This window comes from Diplotaxodon limnothrissa, linkage group LG8, assembly GCF_057381915.1.
Source record: "Diplotaxodon limnothrissa isolate DT_005_m linkage group LG8, D_limnothrissa_male_GT1.1, whole genome shotgun sequence".
NCBI classification, from domain to species: Eukaryota; Metazoa; Chordata; class Actinopteri; order Cichliformes; family Cichlidae; genus Diplotaxodon; species Diplotaxodon limnothrissa.
This window is the reverse complement of record NC_140603.1, coordinates 26,544,242-26,569,820: the sequence shown is the minus strand read 5'-3', so window position 1 is coordinate 26,569,820 and position 25,579 is coordinate 26,544,242. Positions and strand designations below refer to the sequence as shown.

Below are 25,579 nucleotides of genomic sequence, written 5' to 3'. Positions count from 1 at the left end.
GATGAGAATTAGAGCACATTTCCGTATGAGCAAATTACATTAAATACCTCCTCTCCACCTACGGAGGATTTCTCTGCTGTCTGCACCAATTAAGGTTTAGATTTTGTGGATAAACAGCTAGTGTTAAGTCACTTCCTATGTTTGTATTTCTCTCTCTCTGTGCAATTAGCTGTTTTAAGTATTGTTTCAGATTTTTTAAAGGGTTTCATAGGCTTTGTGCTGCTCTTGAGTTTTGAATCCTTAGTCAAAACATCTGAGTTGGGTGTCTGTTTAGGTTTTTCTAAAGCTATTCTGGTCTTTGAAGGTTTGATTTGTGCGTTTTGTAGGCTGAATTTTGATTCCTGTTGTGATATGTTTTCATTCTAGCAATACTGAGGCTCAGGTTTATTGCACTCTCTGAGCCCTAATTACTGTTTAGAATTTATAAACTTTCTAGTCTTAGTTTTGAGTTCCTTAGTTTAAGTGTCTGTTATGAGTTAGTCATTTCCTGCTGGCGTACTTCCCTCACCATTTCGCTAACTGCTCCTTCCTGTCTCATCTTTCTCTGTTTATGCCTTCATTGTCCAGTCTTCTACTGTGTCTGCCATGTGTACTGATAGTCTTGTCTCTATGTTTAGAGATATTTCCTGTTTTATTTTAAATGTCGGTTTTCTTTCATGTCTTGTGTCACTTTTGCGGCTTTATGTTTTTGACCGTATTGATCGTCTTCACCTGTTTCTCATCCCCAGTCACCCCTCGGTGTATAAATAGTCTTATCTGCATCTTTCCCCGTGTGCCTGTATGGATTTTGATTCTGTTTTTGCCATCTGAGCTCTGAGCTCATCAGCTTTGATAAAAGATTTTATTGTAAAAACAAAGGGGGGCCTAGCAAAAACAAGTTTGGGAACCACTGGTTTAAGCTTTATAAAGTTATGAGCTAATCATATGGTTTGTACAATTTTTGAAGATGCTGAGAACTAAATGAAATGAAGCAAAAAGATCTAAATTTTCATCTGTTATACAGTAAAGAGGAAATATTCAAATATTATGGTTAAAAATATATTATAAGCAAATATATTTCACTTTGCTTTCCCCCCGCCCGCCCACCCAGCACATGGAAGGAAAAGAAAAGGAAAGAATATCCTCTCACGCCCCCTGTCTTATCACACGGTAATGATGATGACGAACTTCCTGAACTCACCACATTGCTTGTGTTTGGTGAAGCCCCGTGGTTGATTAGCTGGTGGACGATGTTTTCATGTCCCATAAAAGCTGCAACGTGGATCGGCGTCAGACCGGACTAGAGATGGAAACGCAAAGAAGAGAGGAAAAGAAAAAAAGTCAATGAATTAAAGAAACACTAAAGAAGCACGAGAACATTTCTGTAGGTCATTAAATGCAAATGTGCAAACTTTTAAGAAAGTCAGTCTGCTATCAATCAACAGAAGACCAACTATTACAGTATTTCTTCTGAAATGTAGTGGATTACAGGTGTAGAGTAGCAGTAGAGGTAGAATTTCCCCACTCCAACAACTAAATTAACAAACTACACAAAAATAATTGATGTCTTAGTGCTTAAATGACACACACACTCCAGACACACTTACCTCTGTGACAGCCTGTATAGACGCTCCATGCTTCAGAAGCAGCTCCATCACCTTAAGTCTGTTTTTCTTGCAGGCAATGTGCAGGGGAGTGAAACCATTCTATGAAAGACAAAAAGAAATAAATAAAAGTATAAAAATAGTCCAAACAGTCTTTGTGTTTGGCTTTGTAGGACTTGCAGACAAATCTGGAACACCGAGTGGAAACTACAGCACAAAGGGGGGACTGTTTTTTCTTTTATCCCCTCTCTTTCTCTCCCTCTGCCTCTTAAAACCCTCTGCTTGCAAACCAGACAAGCATGTGTGGAAATAATCGAGTGGACTGTAAGCTATCAAAAAAAAATAAAAACTCCTCTACACTGAAATAGATACTTTCCTTTACAACTCACTTTTCTCTCTCTCCTCACCCTCCTTCATCCCTCCCCTCCTTTACTCTCCTGACTTTGAGGTTTCAGGCTCAGTCCTATGACTTCATTTTCCTCTCCATGTCCTTTTCCCCGTCTTACTTATTCTCTCTGGTTATAAAGTCCCAGTGCTCTAACCACACCCAGACTGCTCCCATTGCAGAGCAGCAATGCTCGTCTTATGCCAAGACATCGGCTGGGATACTAAAGTCTTTTTAATTCTACTTGTTTCTTTGTGTTCCCCATCAAATGTTGCATCTCAGCCTTTTTTCTTTTTTGTTAGTGGAAAAAGGAAAGGTTCATTAAAAAAATGTAATAAAAGAAGAAAAAATGAGAGAAGGCAGAGAGGTACAACTTAAATAGACGAAAAAACATTTTTGGGTAGTTGTAAAGTGAAATGACTGAAATGTCACAACCCTGAGCAGCACAGCAGGTGCTCTAATACTTCATTTTCATCAGTTTTCTATGTCGCTGCATATTATGCAGATGCAGCGGTCTAGCAGCATTTTTACAGCACCAAACTTTGGCGCTAGAATAAAAACTCTTTAAACCTGAACCTTCAAATAAGTGCCCAAAAATTAAATTATTTTGAAAATGGAACATTTGAACCTTTTGACAAATTTAAAAAAAAAAAATTACATATCAATTTGCATATATGAGTTTTAATTTGTATCATGTTTACTATAGCAGCAATCAGATTTAGTTTATTGCTAAAACATGTATTGTGGAATTTATTTAGGGTTTCTGGGGAGAAAAATATTTTCACTGATGATGCAGGAGTCTCAAAACCTCACAAAAACTATATGTAGTAAATATAATACACTAGACGTTAAGTGGTTGAAATTGCAATACCTCAAATGGCCACTTGAGGCTCACTCCAAAAGCATGTCAATCCCCACAGACTATCATGTTAAAATGTAAAAACCTTCGAGCAGAAATAAACATTTACAAGTTTACAGTCCAGCTTTGTTCTGTGACACTGTAGGGGGGATTTTTTTTTTCAAACTGAATTTAAAATGTTTTGAGGCTTACGCTTATTCATATTTTGTGGTGTGGTTGACAGATGCCTGCCAAGAGGCGGCTGTGGCTGTCTACTAGTTGTCACCTTAGCTGAGTTCGTAGTGCTGGTGCAGTCTGGAGCTCATCCAAGAATATTGTGCTCCACTTTTGGGGAGTGCAAATTTGCTATTTATTAGCAAGATGCACTGATCAGATGGTATCTGTGGCTATGCAATCCACCAATAGAAAGTGAAGCCACGTTTGATTAACATGTTATCACATTGCTAACCAAGTTAGCTAGCAGTAGCTGGCAAGTTAGAACTTCACTACTTCTTCAAATATCAACCAAATTTTTAAGCTTAAGGTTTCAACGTGGGAGCCCACAGACAACTGCATGAGATCATGGAGCTTTTATCTGCAGCTAATAGCTTTGTCTACATTCAAATTAAATGCAATTGTCATTGAGATTGTCATTGCTAAAAAGAAGGCGCTCAAATATTCAGCAAAACTGTTGTTATACAGGAACAGGATTTCAATAAGAGTCACAACATGTCTTATCATTTTTAACTTTACATAAAAGAATTCCTGCTTCTCTTGATTAGCCCAAGCAACGAGATGCTCTGAGATGATGAGCCCTTTTAATTCCTCTCCATTATTTTGTACTTTTCATCAATTTTTATTTATTTTTATCACAATAAATAATTGAGATCCCCTCACCAGCGCCTTGGCGTTGGGATTGGCTTTCTTGTCCACGATGACCTTCGCCACCTTGTAGTGCCCACAGTGGGCAGCAACGTGCAGCGCCGTCAGGTAGTCGTTTGTCACGTCATCCACGGGCGCGTCGTGGTGCAGCAGCAGCTGAACACAGTTGAGGTGGTCGCCTTGCGTCGCCATGTGAAGAGGAGACAGACCGTTCTGGAAGGAAAAGGAGGAGAAAGATGTTCAGCGATGTGAAGTTAATACGGATGCAGTTTGCTAATGTGATTTTGTTGGCTTGTTCTTAAAAACCTTGGTCTTTGACAGTATTGGAGCTCCTCTGTTCAGCAGCATCTCCACTACTTGCTCATGGCCACTTCTGGCGCCACAGTGAAGAGGAGTTAGACCGTCCTGTGAAAACAAACACCTGCTGCTCAGCCGTGAACTTCATACCATCATCAACAAGCTCGTTGAGCAACAGACAAGATTTGACATGACACCGCAGGTGATGCTTAATCCTCGTACAGCTGTGGGTGGGATTAGATAATAATAATTTTAGGGTTTTTGGAAATCTCTCAGCTAAAAAATTATATGATGGACAAATGTAAAGCACCCTACACCTAGTGATTATGGATTTTATCCTCTCATTTTTAATTAATGTTTTTTACCCTTCCATTATATTCATTTCACATACCACCCTGTGTAAACAGCCTACGTATGGTTGTATGTTTACTTTATCGGGAGTTATGTTAGTTTGATGTAAAGCACTTCTAAATTATATTGAAATATTGAACGTCTATGAGCATTAAATACACGAATACACGTTTAAATATCAATATTTAAATCTAAACTGAACACTGCATCAAATAACATTGTGCGCATGTGATTGTACCTTGGTGCGTGCATCTATCTTGGCCCCTCTCTCCAGCAGCAGTCGCACCATGTTGCTGTTCCCACGTTTGGATGCTACGTGCAGCGGTGTTATGTCGTTCTGCAGGAAACAGAGATGCATTGTTTAGCTATTCAGACGAAGAGAAAAGAAAAATCAACATTTATTTCAGGAAAAGAGAAGGAGTACCACTGTTAATACGTCACTTTTAGGGAAAATTGGCTCTATTTGACAGTGCCAGAGGGAAATGGCTAAATACCCCCCTCTAGAGGACAGTGATCATTCCAGCCAGAGCGACCTTAGCTTTGAGGTTCTGTTCTAAAAATGCCAGAGACTTCTAATATCTCTATGTGTTCACCAGAGATTGTGTGTATTTCCAGTATGTGTTTGATATTTTGCCACCAAAGAACACAGTTTTCACAGTTATTTAAAAGGAAATGTTAGCTTTAATCTAGACTTTTCTCAGCATCAACACATTTCAGCCTTCTTATATCCGGTGTTTGAACAGGCCCTTACTGCCAGAGTCATCATCCACTGAATATTTATTTTAAGGTTGAGTAACTGGAGTTTCATCCAAATGTTACTCATGTAAGAGTAAATAAATATGCCAGGGTTCTACATTTTCAGTAGTGAGAGAGGCAAAATCGTGTGTGTGTGTGGGAGAGAGAGATGATATGTAAAGTACTAAACCTGGTCCAGGCTTTGAATGTGATTATTAAAATGATTCCTTGGCTTTGAAAACATCATGCAACATTTGAAGATTCTAACAAATATCTCTCAGCAGATTTCCTTAACTTTAAACATAATTAAATAGAAATAATGAACAAAATAAAGATGAACTGAACCTAATTTGACATTCAGAGCATGAATTTGGGCGTTTCAGAAACAATAAATGCAAGTGCGGTAGAGGAAAGGAACATCCCGCATTCAAAAAACACGATGAAGAGAGAACATCCTGATAAAACAGAATGCGGCACATTCACTGCTTTAGCTCAATATCTTGTTTTCATATTGTTAGCAGAAAAATCACAATTTAAATGTAATTACTGGCCCACCCCTACTGTGCATGGTTGCAGTGAGGGTTGAGTGTGAGGGTGTGGCTCAATGGTGTGTTTTTAATGGTTCTTGGGGAAAAAAATAAAGCTCTTTGTGGCACAAAGGAATCAGAGAGGCCGGCATGACTATTCTCTGTTTTGAGTAAAGTGATGCATTTATTGAATCTGGACAAAACACATCAAAAGACAAACACCTTTAATCCTAACTTGGAACATTAGAAGTTACTTGACTGACATTATAGACATGGAAAAGAAACAACTTCTATTCATGTTTTGTAATCTGTTCATGAGTGATGGGAAGGTGGAGCATGTGGTGTACATGTGGATTAATGCTCGTGTTGCCCAACTTCTCACCTATGGTGATGAAATGTGCATAGTTAGCAAAAAAATAAGGGTGCAAATATAAAAGGGTGGGCTCAGCTGCAGACATAGAGGAGCTCAGAGTAAAGCCACTGATCCTTCATGTGGAAAGAAGCCAACTGAGGTGATTCAGAAATCGACTGGGAGCTTCCCTTCTGGGTTTTCTGGGATGCCCAACTTGGAGGAGACCCTGGGACAGACCCAGATCATACTGGAGATTATTTATCTCATCATGTCTAGGAATGCCTTTGGATCTCCCTGTAGGAATTGGAAAGTCTGAAAAACCCAGCTTAGCCTGCTGACACTGCAACCCGACTTCAGATAAGCAGAAGATAATGTTTGAGTGGATTCTGTTATAGATTCATTTGCTCATGAATGTGCCCACTTTTAACATATATTTAGGGAAGCATAACTGTAACATTTATGAATAAATCAAATAAATGGCACATTGGGTGAGAAAATTAGAAAAGAGGCCACTTTCCTGAGTAAATTATGGTATGAGACGTGTGTTTTAGGTTGTTTCCACATGGTAAGTGCTTATTTGGTCTAACACTTACACACTCACAAACCACCAGCTATCAAAATCCATAACTGCTGCATCCATTCCTACAGTCTGTGGGATCAGATAGAACGTGGACTGCATGTGCATGTTTCCTCCAGGAGAGTGACAAGTACAGCTGTGGAATTATACACACAGGCAAGCAAAAATTCCTGCACATCCTTCCCTGCATAAAGTAAAAGTTTTGGTATGAAGGTTTGCAGCAGCACTCTGCATGTAGATATGAGTGTGAGTGTGTGTGTGTGTGCAGGCGCGCTTGTCGCCTTTGAAGTGAAGGACCTACCCTCGCCTTGAAGTCCACAGCTGCCCCTCTGTTAAGCAGCAGTGTTGCTACGTTGATGTTGCCGTAGTGAGCCGCAATATGCAGAGGAGTGAACCCGCTCTGAGAGAGACGAGAGAAACAAGACACACAGGAAGAGAAACAATTAAAGAGGAAGGAAAAAGAAGTAGCAACTGTCTAATAATGAGCCATAAGCAAAGCATGATTGGACATTACATGTAAGAGCATCTTGCTAAAAGCAGACTAACAGAGCACAGCAGACCAGAGCTGAGCAGGAGTCAGACATGCTTTGAAAATTTCAGCATAAAAGGAGTGGACTTTCATAAGAAACACAAACTCCCTAGCCACTTTATTAGGCAAGCTGATAAAGTCCAACAGCACTACCAATTATTCTTATGACGGGCAATTGGCATTAATTTAACTGTTTGTTTAATGCTGGTTTTCTATTGGACAGATTGAAATTCAAATATAAATTTGTCCAATGCAAATTGCCACCTCAGTAACATCTCTGTTTCCACCTGACTGACAATGTCGATCAAAAGAGAATGCTAACATGTATGTTTATATTAAGGTTTGCAGATGTACCTAATAAAGTGGCCACTGACTGCATATTTCAACTTTTTTGCGAAATTATTGTGGTAAGTATATAGCATTTAACAATGTCTGACACAATACAAACAAAAATAAGAACCTACCAAATAAAACAAGCATGCAGATTAAAAAACAAATGCAAATACTTAGTGTCTCATTAAGCTTTTGCTTTCATTCCTAAAAAAAAAAACTCCTTGCTATATGCTTTTATCTGACAGGAAGCAGCATGCAGGTGAGCATGCATCTATTTTAGTTGAGTTTGTAAGACTGCTTTTAAGAAACAGTGACTGAAAAGCCTAAACTATTGCCATTTCTTGAAGACTTAAGTTACCGGCTCACTGAACATGAACGGCTTAAAAAAAACAAAGAAATCATTCATTTAGTTTGATCATTTCCAACTGTTCATTCTTAGCTTATTTTCCCCCAAATTATTTGTTGCAGCAACAAGCAGTGCATGCCAAAAAATTTATGTTTCTATATCAAATAACAAATAAAAATATTGTAACTCAAGTGGGATCACAGTACAGAGAGATGCTACTGTGAAGGGAGAAAGACATGTCAACAACACAAGGATATTACACAACACACATAAATACAACTCTAAAAAGACAACAAGACTAGCTAATGCTTTTTTTTAATTTCAAAGTTCTTTTTGAGTTTTTGCTTTGCTAACTGATGTGGTTTCCAACACGTCATTTCACATGTCAGCTGGGTGCAATGGTCTGATAAACCAATGCCCATTACTGCTGGATACAGTTACATGTTACAAGCATGTAAGGGTTCAGGGCATTCACTTCTGTAAAATCACAATTCTTTGTATGAACAAAACCACTCAAACTAGCTATTTTCCCCATCTGTAATCCTTAAGCTACAGTATGATAAGCTGAAGTCAACTGAAGCTTGTCATTAGCTCCCCAGTTATTGCAAAATATCTTACTCTTGACAAGAAAATGAATAAAAAATATTACATAAATTGTAGTTACATTTAAAACTTTACATTGTAATTCTAAACATCATATTTTAGAATAAATGAGAATGTACCCAGTAATGAAGTCAAGATGAAGAGTATGCGAACACAGCAGTATTCACATGAACTGCCTACTGCTACTTTTTGCATGAGAAAAATCACATCAACAAAAGAATTTTCTTTGTTGATTTTATTTAATTTGAATAAAAATTAGGCTGTGCTGTAGCAGTTTATCTTCCTGATGACCACGATGATTTCATGCGTCCCATAAACTCTGGATTTATGGTAAAGATAAAGTTCTTTTTTTAAGTTATGCAAACTCAAATCTTACACCTTGATGCCTCTGCTGAGCTCTTTTTTCCCCCCTAATCCTGTGTTGGTACCCTGCTGGATTTCACTGATAGAAGCTCAATTAACTCCACCAAAGACATTTTAGTAATGGTTTGGTTTGTCTCTTTGTTTTCAGCATTACTCCAAAAGTTTTGGGCAGATTTGCAGTAAAACAACACAAAACACAATGGAAGTTGAATAAAAACAAAATAGAAGTAGGAAAAATACAGAAAAAACACAACAGAAATATTTTTGGGGGAGACATTAACGTGACAGAACAGCTCCTGAAATAAAGGAAACCGAAACACAATAAGGATTGCACTGGGAGACGCTTAAAAGAAGTGGAGGATTCATCTGTGTTGTGAGGACGAAAAAGATGCTAGCTAATGTGTACTTTAATTGCATAATTCATATAATGCACGTTCCCTATTCTATTTACTGTTAGTTTGTTATGAAGCTGTTCTGTCACATTAGTGTCTCCTCAGAAACTCTTCAGGATTGTTTTAAGGTTTTAGTTTTTTCCTGTTATAATAATTCAACTTTCATTGTGTTTTATTCAACTCCTGTTGTGATTTGTGCACTTTTGGAGCCTATTTCTAGTCTCTACTGTTTCCTTCGGTTGAAGTGCGTTTGACCTTTCAAAGCCACCATACCTTGGCACAACTTCGAAAAATTTTACTTTTGAATCCACATCTGGAATTTTTCATCTAGGAATTTTTTGAGGATCCTTTAACCTTGTGAGACTGGGCAAAAAATTTGAGGCATTTTGCATTACACTTTTACAAATATAGGTTAAATGTATGTAATAACAATTTGGACACATGGTGTAGATGTTCCCAAGAACATTTTACACAGTAATCTAAAACCAGATATCATTTTAGATGCAGGGACTATAAACTTATAGATATTTATATCAGATATTGGCTGGTTCGGACTCAAAAAGCTGGAACTTTGGACAACAGGAGGCTATACACTGGTATTGTACTGGAACTGGAAGACGTTGAATGTATCTTGGACTGCACTTATATAAACCATGAAACAAAAATAAAATACATTTATTTACATTAAGTTAAAATCAAGTAGGTATTATTTTTCTGCAAAGTGCTATGTGTAATATGACTGTGATGATATACTGATGGTATTACCCTAGTGTAGAAATACATTATGCAGTGCATCTGGAAAGTATATGCAGCACTTCACTGGTTCCACATTTTGTCACATTACAGCCTTATTCCAAAATGGAATATGAATATGTTCATTTTCCCCTCAAAATTCTACAAAATACCCCATAATGACAAAGTGAAAAAGGCTTGTTTCAAATTGTTGCAAATTTATTAAAAGTTAAAAACTGCCTATATAAGGTTGCATAGTTAACAGTGCATGTCAGAGCACAAACCAAGCTATAAAGTCCAAGAAACTGTCTGTAGGCCGACGACACAGGATTGTACTGTGGTACAGATCTGCGGAAGGGTACAGAAAAAGTCTGCAGCATTAAAGATTCTAATGAGCACAGTGGCCTCCAACATCCGTTAATGAAAAAGGTTTCTGAAGCACTCCACTAATCAAGCCCGTATGGTAGAGTTGCCAGATGGAAGGCACGCCACAGTAAAAGGCACAGGACTGGAGTTTGCCAAAAGGCATCTGAAAGACTCTTAGACCATGAGAAATGAAAATTCTCTGGTCTGGTGAAACCACAAACTCTTTGATCTGCATGCCAAGCATCATGTCTGGAAGAAACCAGGCACCACTCATCACCTGGCCAATACCATTCCTACAGTGAAACATGGTGGTGGCAGCATCATGCTATGGGAATGTTTTCAGCAGCAGTAACTGTGAGGCTAGTCAGGGTCAATTGGAAAGATGAATGCAGAAATGTACAGGGACATCCTTGACGATAACCTGCTTCATCTTTCAACAGTACAACGGCTGCAAGCACACAGCCAGGAACACAAAGTAGTGCCTTTGCGAGCACTCTGTGAATGTCTGTGAGTGGCCAAGTCAGAGCTCAGACTTGAAACCACACTAACGTCTCTGGAGAGATCTGAAAACAGCTATACATCGACGCCCCCCATCAAACCTGATGGTGCTTGGGAGGTTCTGCAGAGAAGGATGAGAGAAATTGCCCCAAAACAGCCAAGATTGTACAGCAGCATCATACTGAAAAAGACTTTGGACTGTAATTGCAATGCTGCAGAAGTTTTTCTGTACCCTTCTCAAGAACTGTGTCACAATACAATCCTGTCTCGGAGGCAATTTCTTGGAATTTATGGCCTGGTTTGCGCTCAGACATGCACTGTCAACTATGGGATGTTATATAGACAGCTTTTTACTTTTAATAAATTTTTTAAGATTTTCAAGGAAGGTTTTTTTCATTTTGTCATCATGGGCTATTGCATGTAGATTTTTGAGGTGAATAATGGATTTAATTCATTTTGGAATAAGGCTGTAACATGACAAAATGAGGAGCAAGTGAAACGCTGTGAATCCTCCAGAGGCACTGCGCTGCTGAATTTACAATGCTATAAACTATAGCAGCGAGCAACTGCGTACACAGAAATAAAAAAGTCAAAATGCCATGCAGGCTTAAAAAAATGGGCACATGGGTTCAGCAGCAAAAGCTTTCATGCCAGCATTTAGTGCTAGTGCTCATGCTAGCAGACAGAAGGCTTTGCAATGGTGACCATGAGTGAACAATGAAGAGAAGAGGAGAGGAGAGGAGAGGAGAGAAGAGAAGAGAAGAGAAGAGAAGAGAAGAGAAGAGAAGATGTACCTCTGTTGTTCTATTCACCATCATCTAGAAGGGAAAAGGGGGGATTTGTAAGAAAAAGGAACAAGTAGAGGGAGGAACAAAAGGAGGAGGAGAGAATGAGGTGGTTAGTGCACCACAACAAGAACAACTGCAACACCGACATCATGGTTGCATCAAGCTGTAGGATGGGTATGTGACAATGTGGCTGTAAACAACGAAAAGAACCAAAAAGCAGTCACATAGAAGTACACAAAACTGGGGAATGGACTGCAACTCTCCCTTACAGTGTGTATTTATTCTACAATGAGAATGGTCCTTGGGGTAAATGTAGCTGTAATGTTGTTTTTGATGATATTGTTTCTTGCCCTGAGTGCCTCTAAAAATCCAAAATATGAACACTTGCTCAATTTTTGTCCCACAGAAAACTTGTCTGGGACTTAAATGACTAATAGAACTATCAACACAGAACAACAGAAGGAACTTATAAATATTCATAGCCCAATGATACCCTGTGGGGATTATACACACACACCACAAGTATACAGGTGTATTGGGGGGAGGGTAGTCAAGGCCACAGCTTAAGGTGTACCCTTAATTAATCCAGAGAATCACATAATTCAAAATGTATTCCATATTAATGGAAGTCTTGAACGATTGTGTTGTTAGTAGACTATTCTTAGTTTTCATATAGATTTTTAAAAGCATCTTAGTCTTTAGCAAAGACAATCTCTTTTCTGCCCTATCCTATGATATGTAATATGTGATTGACGGTCGGTTCCATGCAAATAAAGTACAAATGACATTTTAACCTATGTTACTTGTAAATATTTTTGATGTTTTGGGGGTTTATCCCATTACATTACATTTCAGTTATATCACTGGTTTTGAGATTGGAGTTTTTGTCATTAATATACAGAAATAATTGAATTATGTACATTATATTAAATGTAGTTTGATATATGGACAGTTTATTGTTTTGTGAGACTTCAGTCACTAAATCTCAGACCGAAAGTAAAGGAAACAGAAAATGGGATTTTTAAAAGACAAATAGTTCTGTTTTCTACATCACCAACGGAAATAAAGTCTTTAGACATGGTTGGAAAAAAAGAAATAGGTGTAATAGTTTGGAAATATCCTTATTCCCTCTCATGACTGAAGTAAAGTGAGAAGATGTAGCCCACCTTGATGTTTGTATGCTACGGTCAGCAGTTATCTAACCACCGCTAACCCTGGCAGGTACCTTCATACAGAAAGACGTAACAGGAATCGCACCCATAATACATGAAAGGTGTCATGGGACTATGAATGAGTAAGACCAGATCTCAGACACAACAAAACAGCAGGTCATTGTGAGAAGTGTAGTCCAGCTCATAGCTCATACCTTAGACTCCACATCAGCATTGTGGTCGTTCTGGAGGAGGAGGGCGGCAGCCTTGGTGTCATCTTTACGTGCAGCGATGTGCAACGCTGGGAGGCGGACCTTCCCCTTGGTGTCATTTTCCAGCAAAAGGGAAACTACCTGGTCATGGCCTTGCTGCAGTGCAACCGCCAGCGGAGTGAAACCATCCTGCAAACCAGAAAAAGTCAACTGTAAGATATAAATGTAATTTTCCCAAAGTATGACACTCTTTAACAACAGCATGCAAACATACGGTATAATGGCAGTGAATACATGCTAATGTAATGCACATATTTTATTACGTAAAACCTCTTAGCTTAGCAAGCTAACACTTGCTATTGCACTAGAAATTATAACTAAGCCTGAAGGTGAATGTCAATAGTTTTTCAGGTATTTGGGCCAAATCGGAAGCATCATAATAATAATAATAAAATAATAACAATGGTAAAATTGGTAGAAAAGAGCAAATGTCTTAAACATGACTATCTTTAGAAGAACTTTCAAGAAACTCATCTGAGTTCAGGAACTGCTGCTTACACTACTACGAAGTCATTTTAACTGCTCTCTTATTTCCCAATAGATCACCACAGCAGACGGCTCTGCATATTTGATTCGGCACAGATTTTTTTTTTACTAAATACCTTTCCTGAAGGAATCCTCCCCTTTATCTGAGCTTGGGACCATCACTAGGATTAAACTGACTTGTGAAACCCCTGACACTGGATTTGTGTCTCCACCCGGAATCAAACTGGGAATATTTTGCATGTAAAGCAAAAATGTGTTGACCACCAGCTGCTTCTACTTTCATTTTCTTTCTATTAAAAGTTGTAAAGTCCATGAAAATCAGCAAAAATATCAGCCTTATATATAATAATATATTTAAGTCTGGAAAAAAGTGGTGGGTAAACCTACATATAAAGATATAAAGTATTTAAGCACACCAGGTCACATTTTCCAAAGCTCACCTGATGTGATTTAAAGTCCTGCAGTGGGAATTAAACATGTTTTATACATGACTTCTTTTGGCTGCTGGTGCTTTAAATCATCAGCCAAAAAAATCGAATCAAACTCCCTTGAGGTGTCTGCCTGCTGTCCTTACAGCCTGGCCATCCTCTGTAAAATTGCATGATATAAATCAGAAGGGCTGTCGGCTTATAAAGCAGATGAGAGGGACACAGGGCCAGTGTGCCTCCAGAGTCACGTTAGTATTCTTTTCTCATCCGAAGCACTGCAGTTTGGACGCCATCTGTAAGTATGGGGCAAGAAGAGGCGTGTGCTTGTATCTCCTTTTGGAGGTTTCAACACAACCTTAATCAGAGCTAAGAATCCTAAAATGTCATCTTAATAATCACGGACACTCTTTTCTTCTTGATGTCAGCTGACAGTCACACTTTCAGAGATGGCATATGATACGTTTGTAGCTGCTTCTAGCTGGTAAAGTGACAGCTGTTCGTGATTCAGGCACGTCGCTTTTATAAGACAATGAGAGACTTAATCAAGTCTCCTTTGTTCTCTCAGAGCCTGAACTTTTATTTTCTTGCTGCTGTGAATGTGACTAATACTCTCAGTGAATTCAATTACACATTTTCACTTCAAGTTCATAATTTCAGATTACACACATTAAATCTGATGCCTGTCTACTGACGTCCAACACGGAAGAAGCATAAAATGACAGATTCTTAAGTTGGCACTCACAGATTGCGCTCTATATTTAAAACATTTCAGCAGCTATCAAACTATTCATCCATTCAGTCGGCAGCTGGCATGATTAAAAACCGAAAACTATAATCTTCTGTGGGTGGTGTTTTTGTGTTGGTGCCCCCATGAGTAAAATGCCTGACATTGTCATAGAAAACAGAACTCCTTAGGAACTTGTTGAGAGCTAAATTAGGAAAGATACTAACTGTAGTAGGGCTGAGAAAGATGCATGTTATGCATGTTAGAGTCAGAGTTGCAGTGAACAGTGGCTAACAGAATGCTGCGTAGCTAGCAAGCCTTAAAGGCAGATGGTTAACACCCAAACTGACAATAAAAACAGTTCATGTGAAGGAGATCTTTCAGGTTAACTCCTTTCTCGCATAAACATGTTTGTCTGACAAACATAAACACAACTATTTTAAACCAGAATGTCAATGACAATCATCTGCCACAGATGGCTGCCCCTCCCTGAGCCTGGTTCTGCTAGAGGTTTCTTCCTCTTAAAAGGGAGTTTTTCCTTCCCACTGTTGCTAAAGTGCTTTGTCACAGGGGATCGTCTGACTGTTGTGGTTTCTCTGTATTATTGTAGGGCTTTTACCTTACAATATTAAGCGTCTTCAGGTGGCTGTTGTTGTGATTTGGTGCTATATAGATAAAAGTGAATTGAATTAAACTGAACTTTAATGTAGAAGAAAATGTGATTCTGAGTGAATTTGAACCCCTTATATGACCACTGTGCGCAAGTTTCACTAAATTCTGAGCAATCTTCTAGGAACAGCGATTCTTGTGTGTCGTGGATAATTATTACGTCTTACGGTAGATTAACCCTGGAGAACCCAAGCGGTCAAATTTGACCCCATGGTTTCCCTAGTAAACCAATAGGGTCGGCTCTGACCCCATGGGTTCTCCAGGGTTAAGTTATGTATAAAATATGAGGTTATCATAAAACTGTTACTGTAAAATAGCTTGGCTGCTTTATGGTTAAACTCAAGACATTAGTTGACACTGAGACACTGGCAGTCACCTTTATAATTCAACAATATTTAAGTCCCTATGATCAAATTTACATACAGGCGCTGAACAAGTAAAGGGCAATAACATAACTAGGGCTGTTCGATATAACGATATATATCGGATGACGATATAAAAACATCTATCGTTTCATTTTACGCTATCGTTGGTTTCGTGGTGTCGCAAAATAAACTGTTTACGGCAATATTTTTCATTGTTTTGATGGTCACTGTAGTGGCTATATTAATTTCGTAAAGTTCTCTCTTTCTCTTATATTTAATATAACCACATTAGGGATGGACAAGCGCCTGTTTTTATGCGTTTTGGTTAGCAACAACGACGGTAACACCATCGCGTGTCTGCTTGTTTATGTTCCACATAAACCTTTCACAATAAAGCTCACGATCCTGTTGAGACTTTTCAAAATAAACTGAATAACGTGAAAGAGCAGATTATTTACGGATGAGAAGTAAAAAAGAGCCGCCAGGTGCTAAAAAAATAGACCTTAGACTCAAACGTTAGAATCAGAATCAGAATACTTTATTGATCCCTGGGGGAAATTATTTTTTGTTACAGTGCTCCATTTTAAACCAACATTAAGACAAGACAGACAATACGCTAACTAAGAATAGAACAGGCTTTTCCCCGCAGCACGCCGTGTAATAAATACAAAGAAAACGGCGGCCGTTACAACTTATGTCTAAAAATGTATCGTTTCATGCATCGGTTAAAACACTCGACTCCGGGTAAAGGACGCGCAGCTGGAAACACTTCCTGCAAGTCGAGCTGCCCGAGATTCACAGAATTTACAGAAAATGTTACATTTTTGTGATTTATATCGTTATCGGGACGATAGAATTCTTATATCGGGATATGAGATTTTGGTCATATCGCACAGCCCTACACATAACCATTCAGCAATTTAGGCATTTTAGTTTTAGATACTGTAAGTGCTTTAGTAAGTTCAGTGTCTCACTTAAGAACAAACGGAAAGGAAATTAAGCTGCGAATGGACACATACTAGGATGCAGACAAGATGAGATTGCATACTGCCCACAAACACACACACACACGCACACACACACGCACACGCACACACACACACACACACTATATGTAGACACTGACTCACGCAGGCAGTAAGATAAACGTAAGATGCTACTAGGAGAGCGTCTATGACTCATCAAAGGAAAGATTCCTTGCAAGGAAAACAATATACTCTGCACGTATGTGTGTCTTTGTGTGTTTATGTGTGTCTGTGTGCACACTTGTATGTTTATACAGGACACCAACTGTCTAGATAAAACCAACTCTGCATCACTAGACACCCACACATTAAAGCCGAAACTCCTCCCTCAGAGATCCAACGCCGCTCACACAAATAATCAGTGAGGGCGAGAAACAAACACACCCTCGCCTGCACAGACACGCACACACACACAGAGGCACGTGCATAAACAGGCTGACACACATTCATAATGTGATCCAAAAACATGTTTGCAAAACACACCCACACATGCACATACCCCTGGGCACACAAACACATTCAAATGCATAAATTTAGGCTTTGTAAGAATTTTAAAGGTCACAATCCATCCCTAAGCACTAGCTCCCGTTTCATCTGATTTAGGAATCAGGAAAAGAGAAAAAAAACTAGTCTAATGTCCTAAAAATACTTTGGGACTCAAACAACAGCATCAGCAGCTGCAAACAAAAAGGCAAAGACAGGGTTTTGATCTTCCTTTAAAAGCTTAAAAATGGAAAGTGACAGAGCACAATTTCCTTCTTACCAAAATAGCACAAGCCAGTTTTTGAACAATACAAAGCGAGTTATTAAAAAAATCAAGTTATTCTGATGGGGTATCAGCAAAGTTGCACACTAAAAATAAAGAGATTTTGTAAAGCCCCTTATAAAGTGATGGCAAAAAAGATGATTCTAATATGCTCAAATATAGACAAATATTTCTTATAAAAGCTTTGTTCTCTAATTAAATGCTTAAACATGAATTATTAAACAGCAGGAGTTGCTTCATAGATATATTTCCTCACATGAATAATTCACATTGGTCTCACCCCACTGGAGTAGTCACAAAAAGGGTGAAAAGAGGGGAAGAGTGAGATGTGGTGGAATAAGAGGGCGAGCAGGAGGAGTCGGAGGCAGACAAAAGAATGATGGAGGGCATGAAAAAGAAATAAGGAGGAGAGAAAAGGAAGAAAGACGAGGAGGAAAAATGAGGTGCCACGAAGGCCTGAGTGAAATGTCTCAGACACAGTTCTGTAAACACCGCACTAATACTAATACTAATACTAATAAGATAAAACGCAGCATCAAATGTGCATTTGCAGAACACATCAGCAGAACATAAAAGGCACCTCTCTAATTACCTTCAAACTAAAGCTTTAAAGTATATTTTAGTCTGATTGATCCCACTTACAACATTGTGCGGGTATCTGATACCTGGTATTTTTTATCTTTGTACACTTTGGAGCTTCATTGTTTCCTATCCTGTCATTATTTTTCACTAGAGCACAACGTGTGTATTAATCCCTATCTAAAAACTTTTTAAATAATGTTTGCTCAAATAACAGCTGTTTTATACAGAATAAAAGCTGAAAAAAGAACTATATTTATGAGATGTTTCTGCATCACTAGCAGAAATTAAATGACCTGTTAGGACTGAATGCAACATTTAAGGTACAGAAGCCAAAAACTAAATGGACAGCACGTATAGAATAACATCATGACAGTATAACCTTTATGTGTTCTGCACGCTGCTTCAGTTTACAATTTATAACTGCATCTGTATATGTATATAAAATTCAAATTCAAATTTTATTTGTCACGTACACAGTCATACACAGTACGATATGTAGTGAAATGCTTGGACAACTGCTCGTGACCTAAAGAAAACAAAAAAGGCTATGAATAAGATAGGAAATAAATATGAAAAATTAAAAAGGGTAAATTTAACTAGGAAGGAATAGAATATAAATTAAGGTTAAAAATGAAATAACTGTACAACACAAATTAGAATGAAGGGTAAATATATATATATATATATATAAATATATATCGCTAGATGCTCATTTTATTCTCCTTTGAACATGTGGTGGACTGGATCGAGATACTTCAGGGACCTCCTGGCCCTCCTTTGCCCACGTGTGATCTAGACTTTAATATTCCCAACAACATAGCCAAAATTTAAAATGTACAGATGCTTGTATTTAAATGATTCATACTCAGAATGAGTTCTTCTTGTTAACGCTCTGAGGTCTACATCGTCATTGGTGCTAACCTTAGTCTAACCCTACATTTTGTATGAAAGGACAATTAACTTGTTTGGAAGAAATTCTAAAGTTTTTTCATGTGTCAGTTAGAATGATTATGCATCAGAAAGATGTGACTAAAATGAAAAACGATCGTCACACTTTAGTCTTGCAGTGGTGGCAGTCGGCCGTCTGCTTTACTACTGCAGATGATGGATCGCTGTGTCACACTCACAGCGTAGCATTTGGTCTCGCCACTCATGCTTTTTCTCCTGTTAACGTCACCGGTTCCTCCCTCTGCTGGCAGCTGAAGACAGTCAAGGTCACTCTGAACGAACACATGCTGCTGCTGCTGCTCCCGTCTCTACCTCCTTCACTCTAATCACTCTGCCTCTTTACTCCCTCTAGGCAACAGATTAATCTCTGAAAAATAATTATTTTTTCTAACCCTAATAAACAGTGACCTCATATGTTACACCGGTCGTCTACTAAATGAGCTAGCGGGTGCAGGCACTAATCTAACATTTGAAACAAAGAAACCGACGGTGATAATGTTGCAGTGTAATTACAGAGGGGGTTGGTAGCTGTTAGAAGATGTTATGGGTTTGTGAGCATGTGCAAACACATGTTAGGTTGTGTCTTTGTGTTTTGTGTATGTGTATGAGAGACTGCCTTTACCTCAGTGGCGATGCTCTGGCTGGAGCCATTGTCCAATAAGAACTGCACCACATCCAAGTGATTCTCCTGCGCTGCCATATACAGCGGAGTGAAGCCATTCTGCAGAGAAACAAAAGAAGAAATGATGCTGTTAATGTTTAAAGACTGACACATTCTCGATCTATGTGTCACAAGGATAGGGAATTTAAACATTAGAGGTAATTAATGAAACTTTACCAAGACAAAAACAGCGCAAGGACACCGATGCATGCTTTATTTTGTATATATTGATAAAGTGTTTGCGTGCTTGTAGAAAAAAATTACTTCTATTAGTACCAAATAATAGTGTCTCAGTTAAATTCCAGTTATATAAAATAATGACCCTTACAGAAATACGGACTTGGGTAGGATGTGATTGTCATTTCTCACCCCAAAGAAATTATCGTATATCGGAAAAAAGAGAAATATGAATAAAATTCCGCATGTGGACTAAAAGACATTATGTAGAGATCTATACCTTCTTTCTAAAGAAAGATATAGAACCTGTACAGTAAAACACATTTGACAAAATAAACTAAATGAAGTTACAGTACAAATGATTAAGAAAACTAGTGTTAATAAAATAAAAACACAACAAATGTTGGCCAGACTGATATCAAGGAGTCAGGTGATAAGGTGATTAATCCTGTTAATATCTCTGCTTACATTAGGTCATTGTGGGCAGTGCTGAAACATCAATAAGCAGTACTGCTTTTTGGCAATATTGGGTTTATAGGATTTCTGCATTAATGTGATAAAGCACCTTGATGTGTCAGGCGTGAAATTGACTGCAGAACAGGTTTTTATTCTATAAAAGATTTCTTAATTTAATTTTCAGAAAACTTGATTGCCACACATGCTATTATACACTAAAACTATGATGACCCAATCATACTTGAAAGCAGGGAGATTATTTTTACCTGACTTCCACCACCCCACACAAATGTTATATTCTAGCAGCGTTATCATAGTGTACATACCGTCACCTCAACACATACCTCACACCTAATAAGAGTGTAGATAAAAGTCAGTGTGGGGCTGAATCTGACAAGTGTGTGTGTGTGTGTGTGTGTTACCACACTAGATATAAGAAAACATATCTCCATAGCAACACAGGCATCCAAAAACCATTTCAGCATGCAAAAAAACTCCTCTTCATCCTCCTCTTCCATTCTTTGTAGTTATTCTAGTGTCACTGCACCAAATGCTTTCCTCGTTATACGCATAATTTAAAGGGGGCAAATTATGCGAAATCCACTTTTTCATTCTTTTGAATCGTAATTATATGTCCCCGGTGTGTCTAGTGACCCAGAAAGTATAAGAGAAGAAGACCCCCTCCTGTCTCCATAAAGCATTTTTCAGAACAATCATTTTTATCCTTTATTGGACAGGGACAGTAAAGCATAGACAGAAAAGTAGAGAGAGACTAATGGGGATTAACATGGAGGAAATAGACTGGGTCATTTTTGAAACAAGGCCCCTGCAGCCTTCAGCATATGGGTTGCCTGTTCAAAAAACTAAGCTATAGTGACACTCTGGTTTATAAGCTCCTTTTAATGTGAGAAGAGAATAAGCACCACCCATTACTGTTGGAGAGATCCTAAACATTTACTCCTCAGACGCCGTGAACACAGTAACGTATTACAAATTATTTGTTACTTAATTATTCCTTGAAGAGAGCAATTTCGTTACACTGCTTGTTAGATTATTTTCATGTTACTCCATGAGAAGTGCTGAAATGCACTGTCTCATAATTACCAGCTAACAGCGTAAACCTGAGGCTACAGTCCCACATAAACATACTGTCATACAAAACTAACTCTTTCTTTTAGTGTTTAAATGACACAAATTTGACTGCATGGTTAAAAACTAAAGCTTCACATTGCCTGTTACTGTAATTCTACTGTGGAATCAAGTGTCAGTAGAAAAAGAAAGGACAAAATGCTGAAGTTCACACTGGGAAAAAGAACGTGGCACTGTGCAGATAGCTAAAGATACTTTTTAACCCAAGTACTGCAACTGCATTGTAATGAATAAATCTGGTACAGTGATGGACATTGGTGATGTACACTGGTAACTACTAGAATTTGCATTAAAATCAATTGACCTTCTCCTACTCTTCAAGTAAAATCGGAGATGGAAAGAAGTTTAGGTCAGCACTAAAGATTAAAGGTCATCAATACTGATGTCATTTTCTTCCTCTCATCAGCTGCAGCCAAAGCCTTCACAGTGACATCGTTATAGTTGCTGTGGTGACAAGTCCACTGTGAGTGTGTGCGCATGCTGACTATCGAATGTGGGCTAAGCTGCACAGCAGAGTTGCTGACACAGCAAGCAAATACACACACACACACACACACACACACACACACACACACACACACACACACACACACACACACACACACACACACAAATGGACCCTGTATGTACACATTCTTCTGGATGAATGCACGAATTCAAACATGGTCTTCCAAAAGAGATGATTTCGCCGTACAGCCTTGTGAGTTCATGTGTCTGTGTTTTCGAGAGGGGATGCCTTACCTGAGACTGAGCATTGACGTTGGCACTGTGGGTGACAAGCTCCTTCACCACCTCTGTCTGTCCAGCAAGAGAAGCTATGTGGAGGGCAGTGTTTCCTTTCTAAAGAACAGAAACAAAACAAACATTTAAAATTTTAGGAAAACTTAGGAAGAATTATTTTTAGCTTTTTGGATGCATGTAAAGGCCTGGGCTATGTGGATGTTTATGAGTCACACAGGAGAAATGTTTTGCATATTGCTTGTTTACAGCAGAAGTGCAAACTGCACACATATCTCTCTGGGGGAGTGCAGGAGAGTTAAAAGCAGCATGGATTGACTTAATGCTATGGAAGCTTTTAAAGCACTTTTACAAGCTTCAGTGTCTGATTGCTGCAAATTGAGTGAAAAATATCACTTTTTATTAAAGTCCTATCTCAATCAAACCTTAATATTTGCTGCAATATGATATCATTGTCTGTGATGTCTGTAAATCATAAATTAGAATTCACAGGAAAGGACAATTAATATAACTTTGGGACTGTGTGTGTATATGCAAACTATGATTAGCGCTAATCTCAAAAACTATAAATAAAATTAGGCTAACAAAATAATAGTTGCACCTTGTAATATAATTTATATAATTTATAATGTAAAGCTTGGAGAGAGCATATTCCCCCAAAAACAGAAGACTGACAAACTGAATAAGTCTACAAATCAAAATCTGTTCATATCTGTTCATGAATATCATTCATTTTCACTGTCTTTTGTTCTGTTGGCGAGCACAGATTAAAGGGCTGCCCACTGAATGAAAATGAGCACACAATCTGAATCCATTAGCTGGTCTGCTGATTGATGCTAGAAACTGATGCTAACTTTACTAGCATGAATTTTATTCTTTGTTTACTTTGGCATTTAACAGTAGTTAACTTATCGAGTACTAGAGCATCCTGATGTGTCCAGCTCTGCTAACTATGACACGACTGAGTCAAGTGCACTAGCCCAACAGTCAGGACACCAGCAGTTAGCCTATTAGCCTTAACTTGCAAGCACTAATACTTCATAACCAGTCAACTTGGTCTTGCGCTTTGTTACCAAAATAAACAGCATTTCTAGAGCAATGCTTTACCTGTCCTTTTATAGGACTGTTGTTGTTGGTGATGCCACATTATTTATAACTTGTTAGGCCCCTAACACAGTCTACGGTAACTGTCAGATACTGTTCATTTGAAAACATAAACAGCTAAATTGTTGTCAGTAGCTAGCTAATTATAAGACTGCATCTTTTGCACTTCACATCAAGTGTTTAACTGTGTGCAACCAAAAGAAACTTTGCCTGTTTCCCTTTGTCCATAGACCCAGCATATTCATATACAGATATATACAGATTAAATATACATAACCCTGAACAACACATATGCACATGTTAAGGGTGAAAATTAAGGTTATAGCATTACTTCTGAACACTGGTTCAACTTGAATAACAGATACAGACTGTGCAATGGGAAGATAAACGTTCAAGAGTCACAGAAAGAGAAAAAAAATGGAAATACAAAGAAGAAAACTACTACATACTGAAAAGACTAGCAGAGCTAGTCTGATATGTGCATTACTCATACGCAGCTCTAATGGATGCACCTGTTATATGTGTGTGAGCCATAGCAAGCAGCAGCTGTCGCCATGCTGTCATTCTTACTAAACCCTCTGCACATACACCTCGCTTCGTTCCTCACATGCTTCGCTTCTCCTTCCTACTGCTGCTGAATCTAGTTTAGAACAAGATACAACGGTTTGATTCTGACATTAATTTGGGATTCTTGAAGTTTTCATGGCTCATTTGGGAGCCATTGTATGAGTGAGGGATACACATCAGACACCTTTAAACTGCTTTTGTAACATGTCTGTTCAGAGAAAACCTGTTATTGGACATTTTCTGACTAGTTTTGTAGCATTCCTTGACATAGTTGTTTTTGTTAATGTTGTAGTTTTAGTTTGCTATTCAAGCTAAATATGAATAGAAGTGCTTCCCCCATCACAGCATAACATAAATTGTGACTGAATGAAATGTACAGTAGTGTATTCTTTCCTTGGCTCACTTATGTCGCACATAAAACACTTACAAGGGCTGCCATTACAGCCACACTTTAAAAACTTGCATAATTACTATATAAGCACATATTAAAAACCAGAATTTGTCTTCTTCTGGAAGGATTCAGGTTACAGTCCCAGAGAACTATTGATATATTACAATGCTCACACCTGCAGGGCTACAAAGGCCTCTCTTTTCTTCTCTTGTTCTTGTGTTTTTTCTGCCCTGTGCAATTAAATGTCACCTGTATATGCAGCTGGACAATAATGGATTATCAGCTTTTGTATGTTACAGATAATGGAGTTTCCTAAGGTATCTGACCTTCTGGAAGCATTTCTGACAGATATTCTAGTTAGAAAGTTGACTTTTCAAAGATTAGAACAGAATAGTCACACAAAATTCCCATGTGAGTAACCAAGTTAGGTTTCTGTAACCATGCCTATCGTGTTTTATGTGAAGCACTGTGAAGTTCTTACTGGAGAGACTGTCTGCAAATGTGCACTATTATGTTTTAATATCAGATCTGCCTTTTCTATAAAGGTATGAAAAACTAGCATGAAAAGGGGAAGCTCAGGTGGAGAGGGGTTGCACAGCAGCTCGCAGGGGCAACAGTAACTGCTCATAGGCTAAAATTACTTAAACTGCTAAAGAGTTTTAGCTGATCGGATCACATTGTCAGCTGGTGTAGCAGGGTACCTCAACTTCAGTTTGCTTGTTACACCTGTTAAGCTGCTTTTTGCAATTTTGTTTATTAATTGTTGAGCTGTTTTTACATCTGCCTTTTCACTCACTTCCAGCATGCTCAGATAGTATTAATAAGTCACTATCAAGCCTAACCAAATGCTTACACATTTATACCCAGTATTTTGGAGTTTTCATGCGCACAGATGTGTTACAGAAGGGTTTGAGGGACTCCATCAACTATCTTGAACAATATAATGAAAAAGCAGACAAAGTAAACTAATAGTGCATGGCACATGGGCACAAATAGCATCAGCTGCAAGTCTCTGGTGTTAATACCACGACCCTGTATTAGTATTTTTAAAAACATTGTTGTAAGCAGACTGCTTCAGTGCTGGGAAACATCTGTAAGAATTGTGAGTTATTACCTAATTACTCCCACTAACCTAGTTTAGTGTGGTGATGTCAGCATCATGGCAGAAAATCCAATCATCGTGAATTTAATCGCCTTTCTTCTAATGGATAAATTTAATGCAGTGGAGCATTTCACTGTCAAACACTTTACATACACTACCAGACCAACAAGCCCTATGTGGTGAAATACCGGAATGTCCGTGACAGGACTTATACTAAATCAGTACTTGACCTCTCTACTCACATGCAGCCATTCATCTCCTCTCCTGCTGCTTAATCAATGTGACTTTGGGAAGGTGCAGACTCAGCAAACTTTGCGTGTGTGTGTGTCTGTGAATTCATG

General features: G+C 38.4%; 1 protein-coding gene across 2 annotated transcripts in view; it reads right to left on the bottom strand.

Annotated features, from left to right (window-relative positions):
• The window catches only part of LOC146627051 (ankyrin-3-like), a 155,035-nt gene that overhangs the window by 64,066 nt on the left and 65,390 nt on the right, over positions 1–25,579 (bottom strand). The window contains exons 4-13 of one of the 2 annotated variants that reach the window (XM_085361574.1): positions 22,078–22,176; positions 19,516–19,614; positions 12,844–13,029; positions 11,484–11,507; positions 6,829–6,927; positions 4,575–4,673; positions 3,995–4,093; positions 3,704–3,901; positions 1,587–1,685; positions 1,181–1,279 (exon numbers count right to left, since the gene is read on the bottom strand). In XM_085361574.1, coding sequence (XP_085217700.1) covers positions 1,181–1,279; positions 1,587–1,685; positions 3,704–3,901; positions 3,995–4,093; positions 4,575–4,673; positions 6,829–6,927; positions 11,484–11,507; positions 12,844–13,029; positions 19,516–19,614; positions 22,078–22,176 — 1,101 coding nt within the window. The remainder of the gene's footprint in view (positions 1–1,180; positions 1,280–1,586; positions 1,686–3,703; positions 3,902–3,994; positions 4,094–4,574; positions 4,674–6,828; positions 6,928–11,483; positions 11,508–12,843; positions 13,030–19,515; positions 19,615–22,077; positions 22,177–25,579) is intronic. The other variant, XM_085361572.1, reaches the window with a different exon arrangement.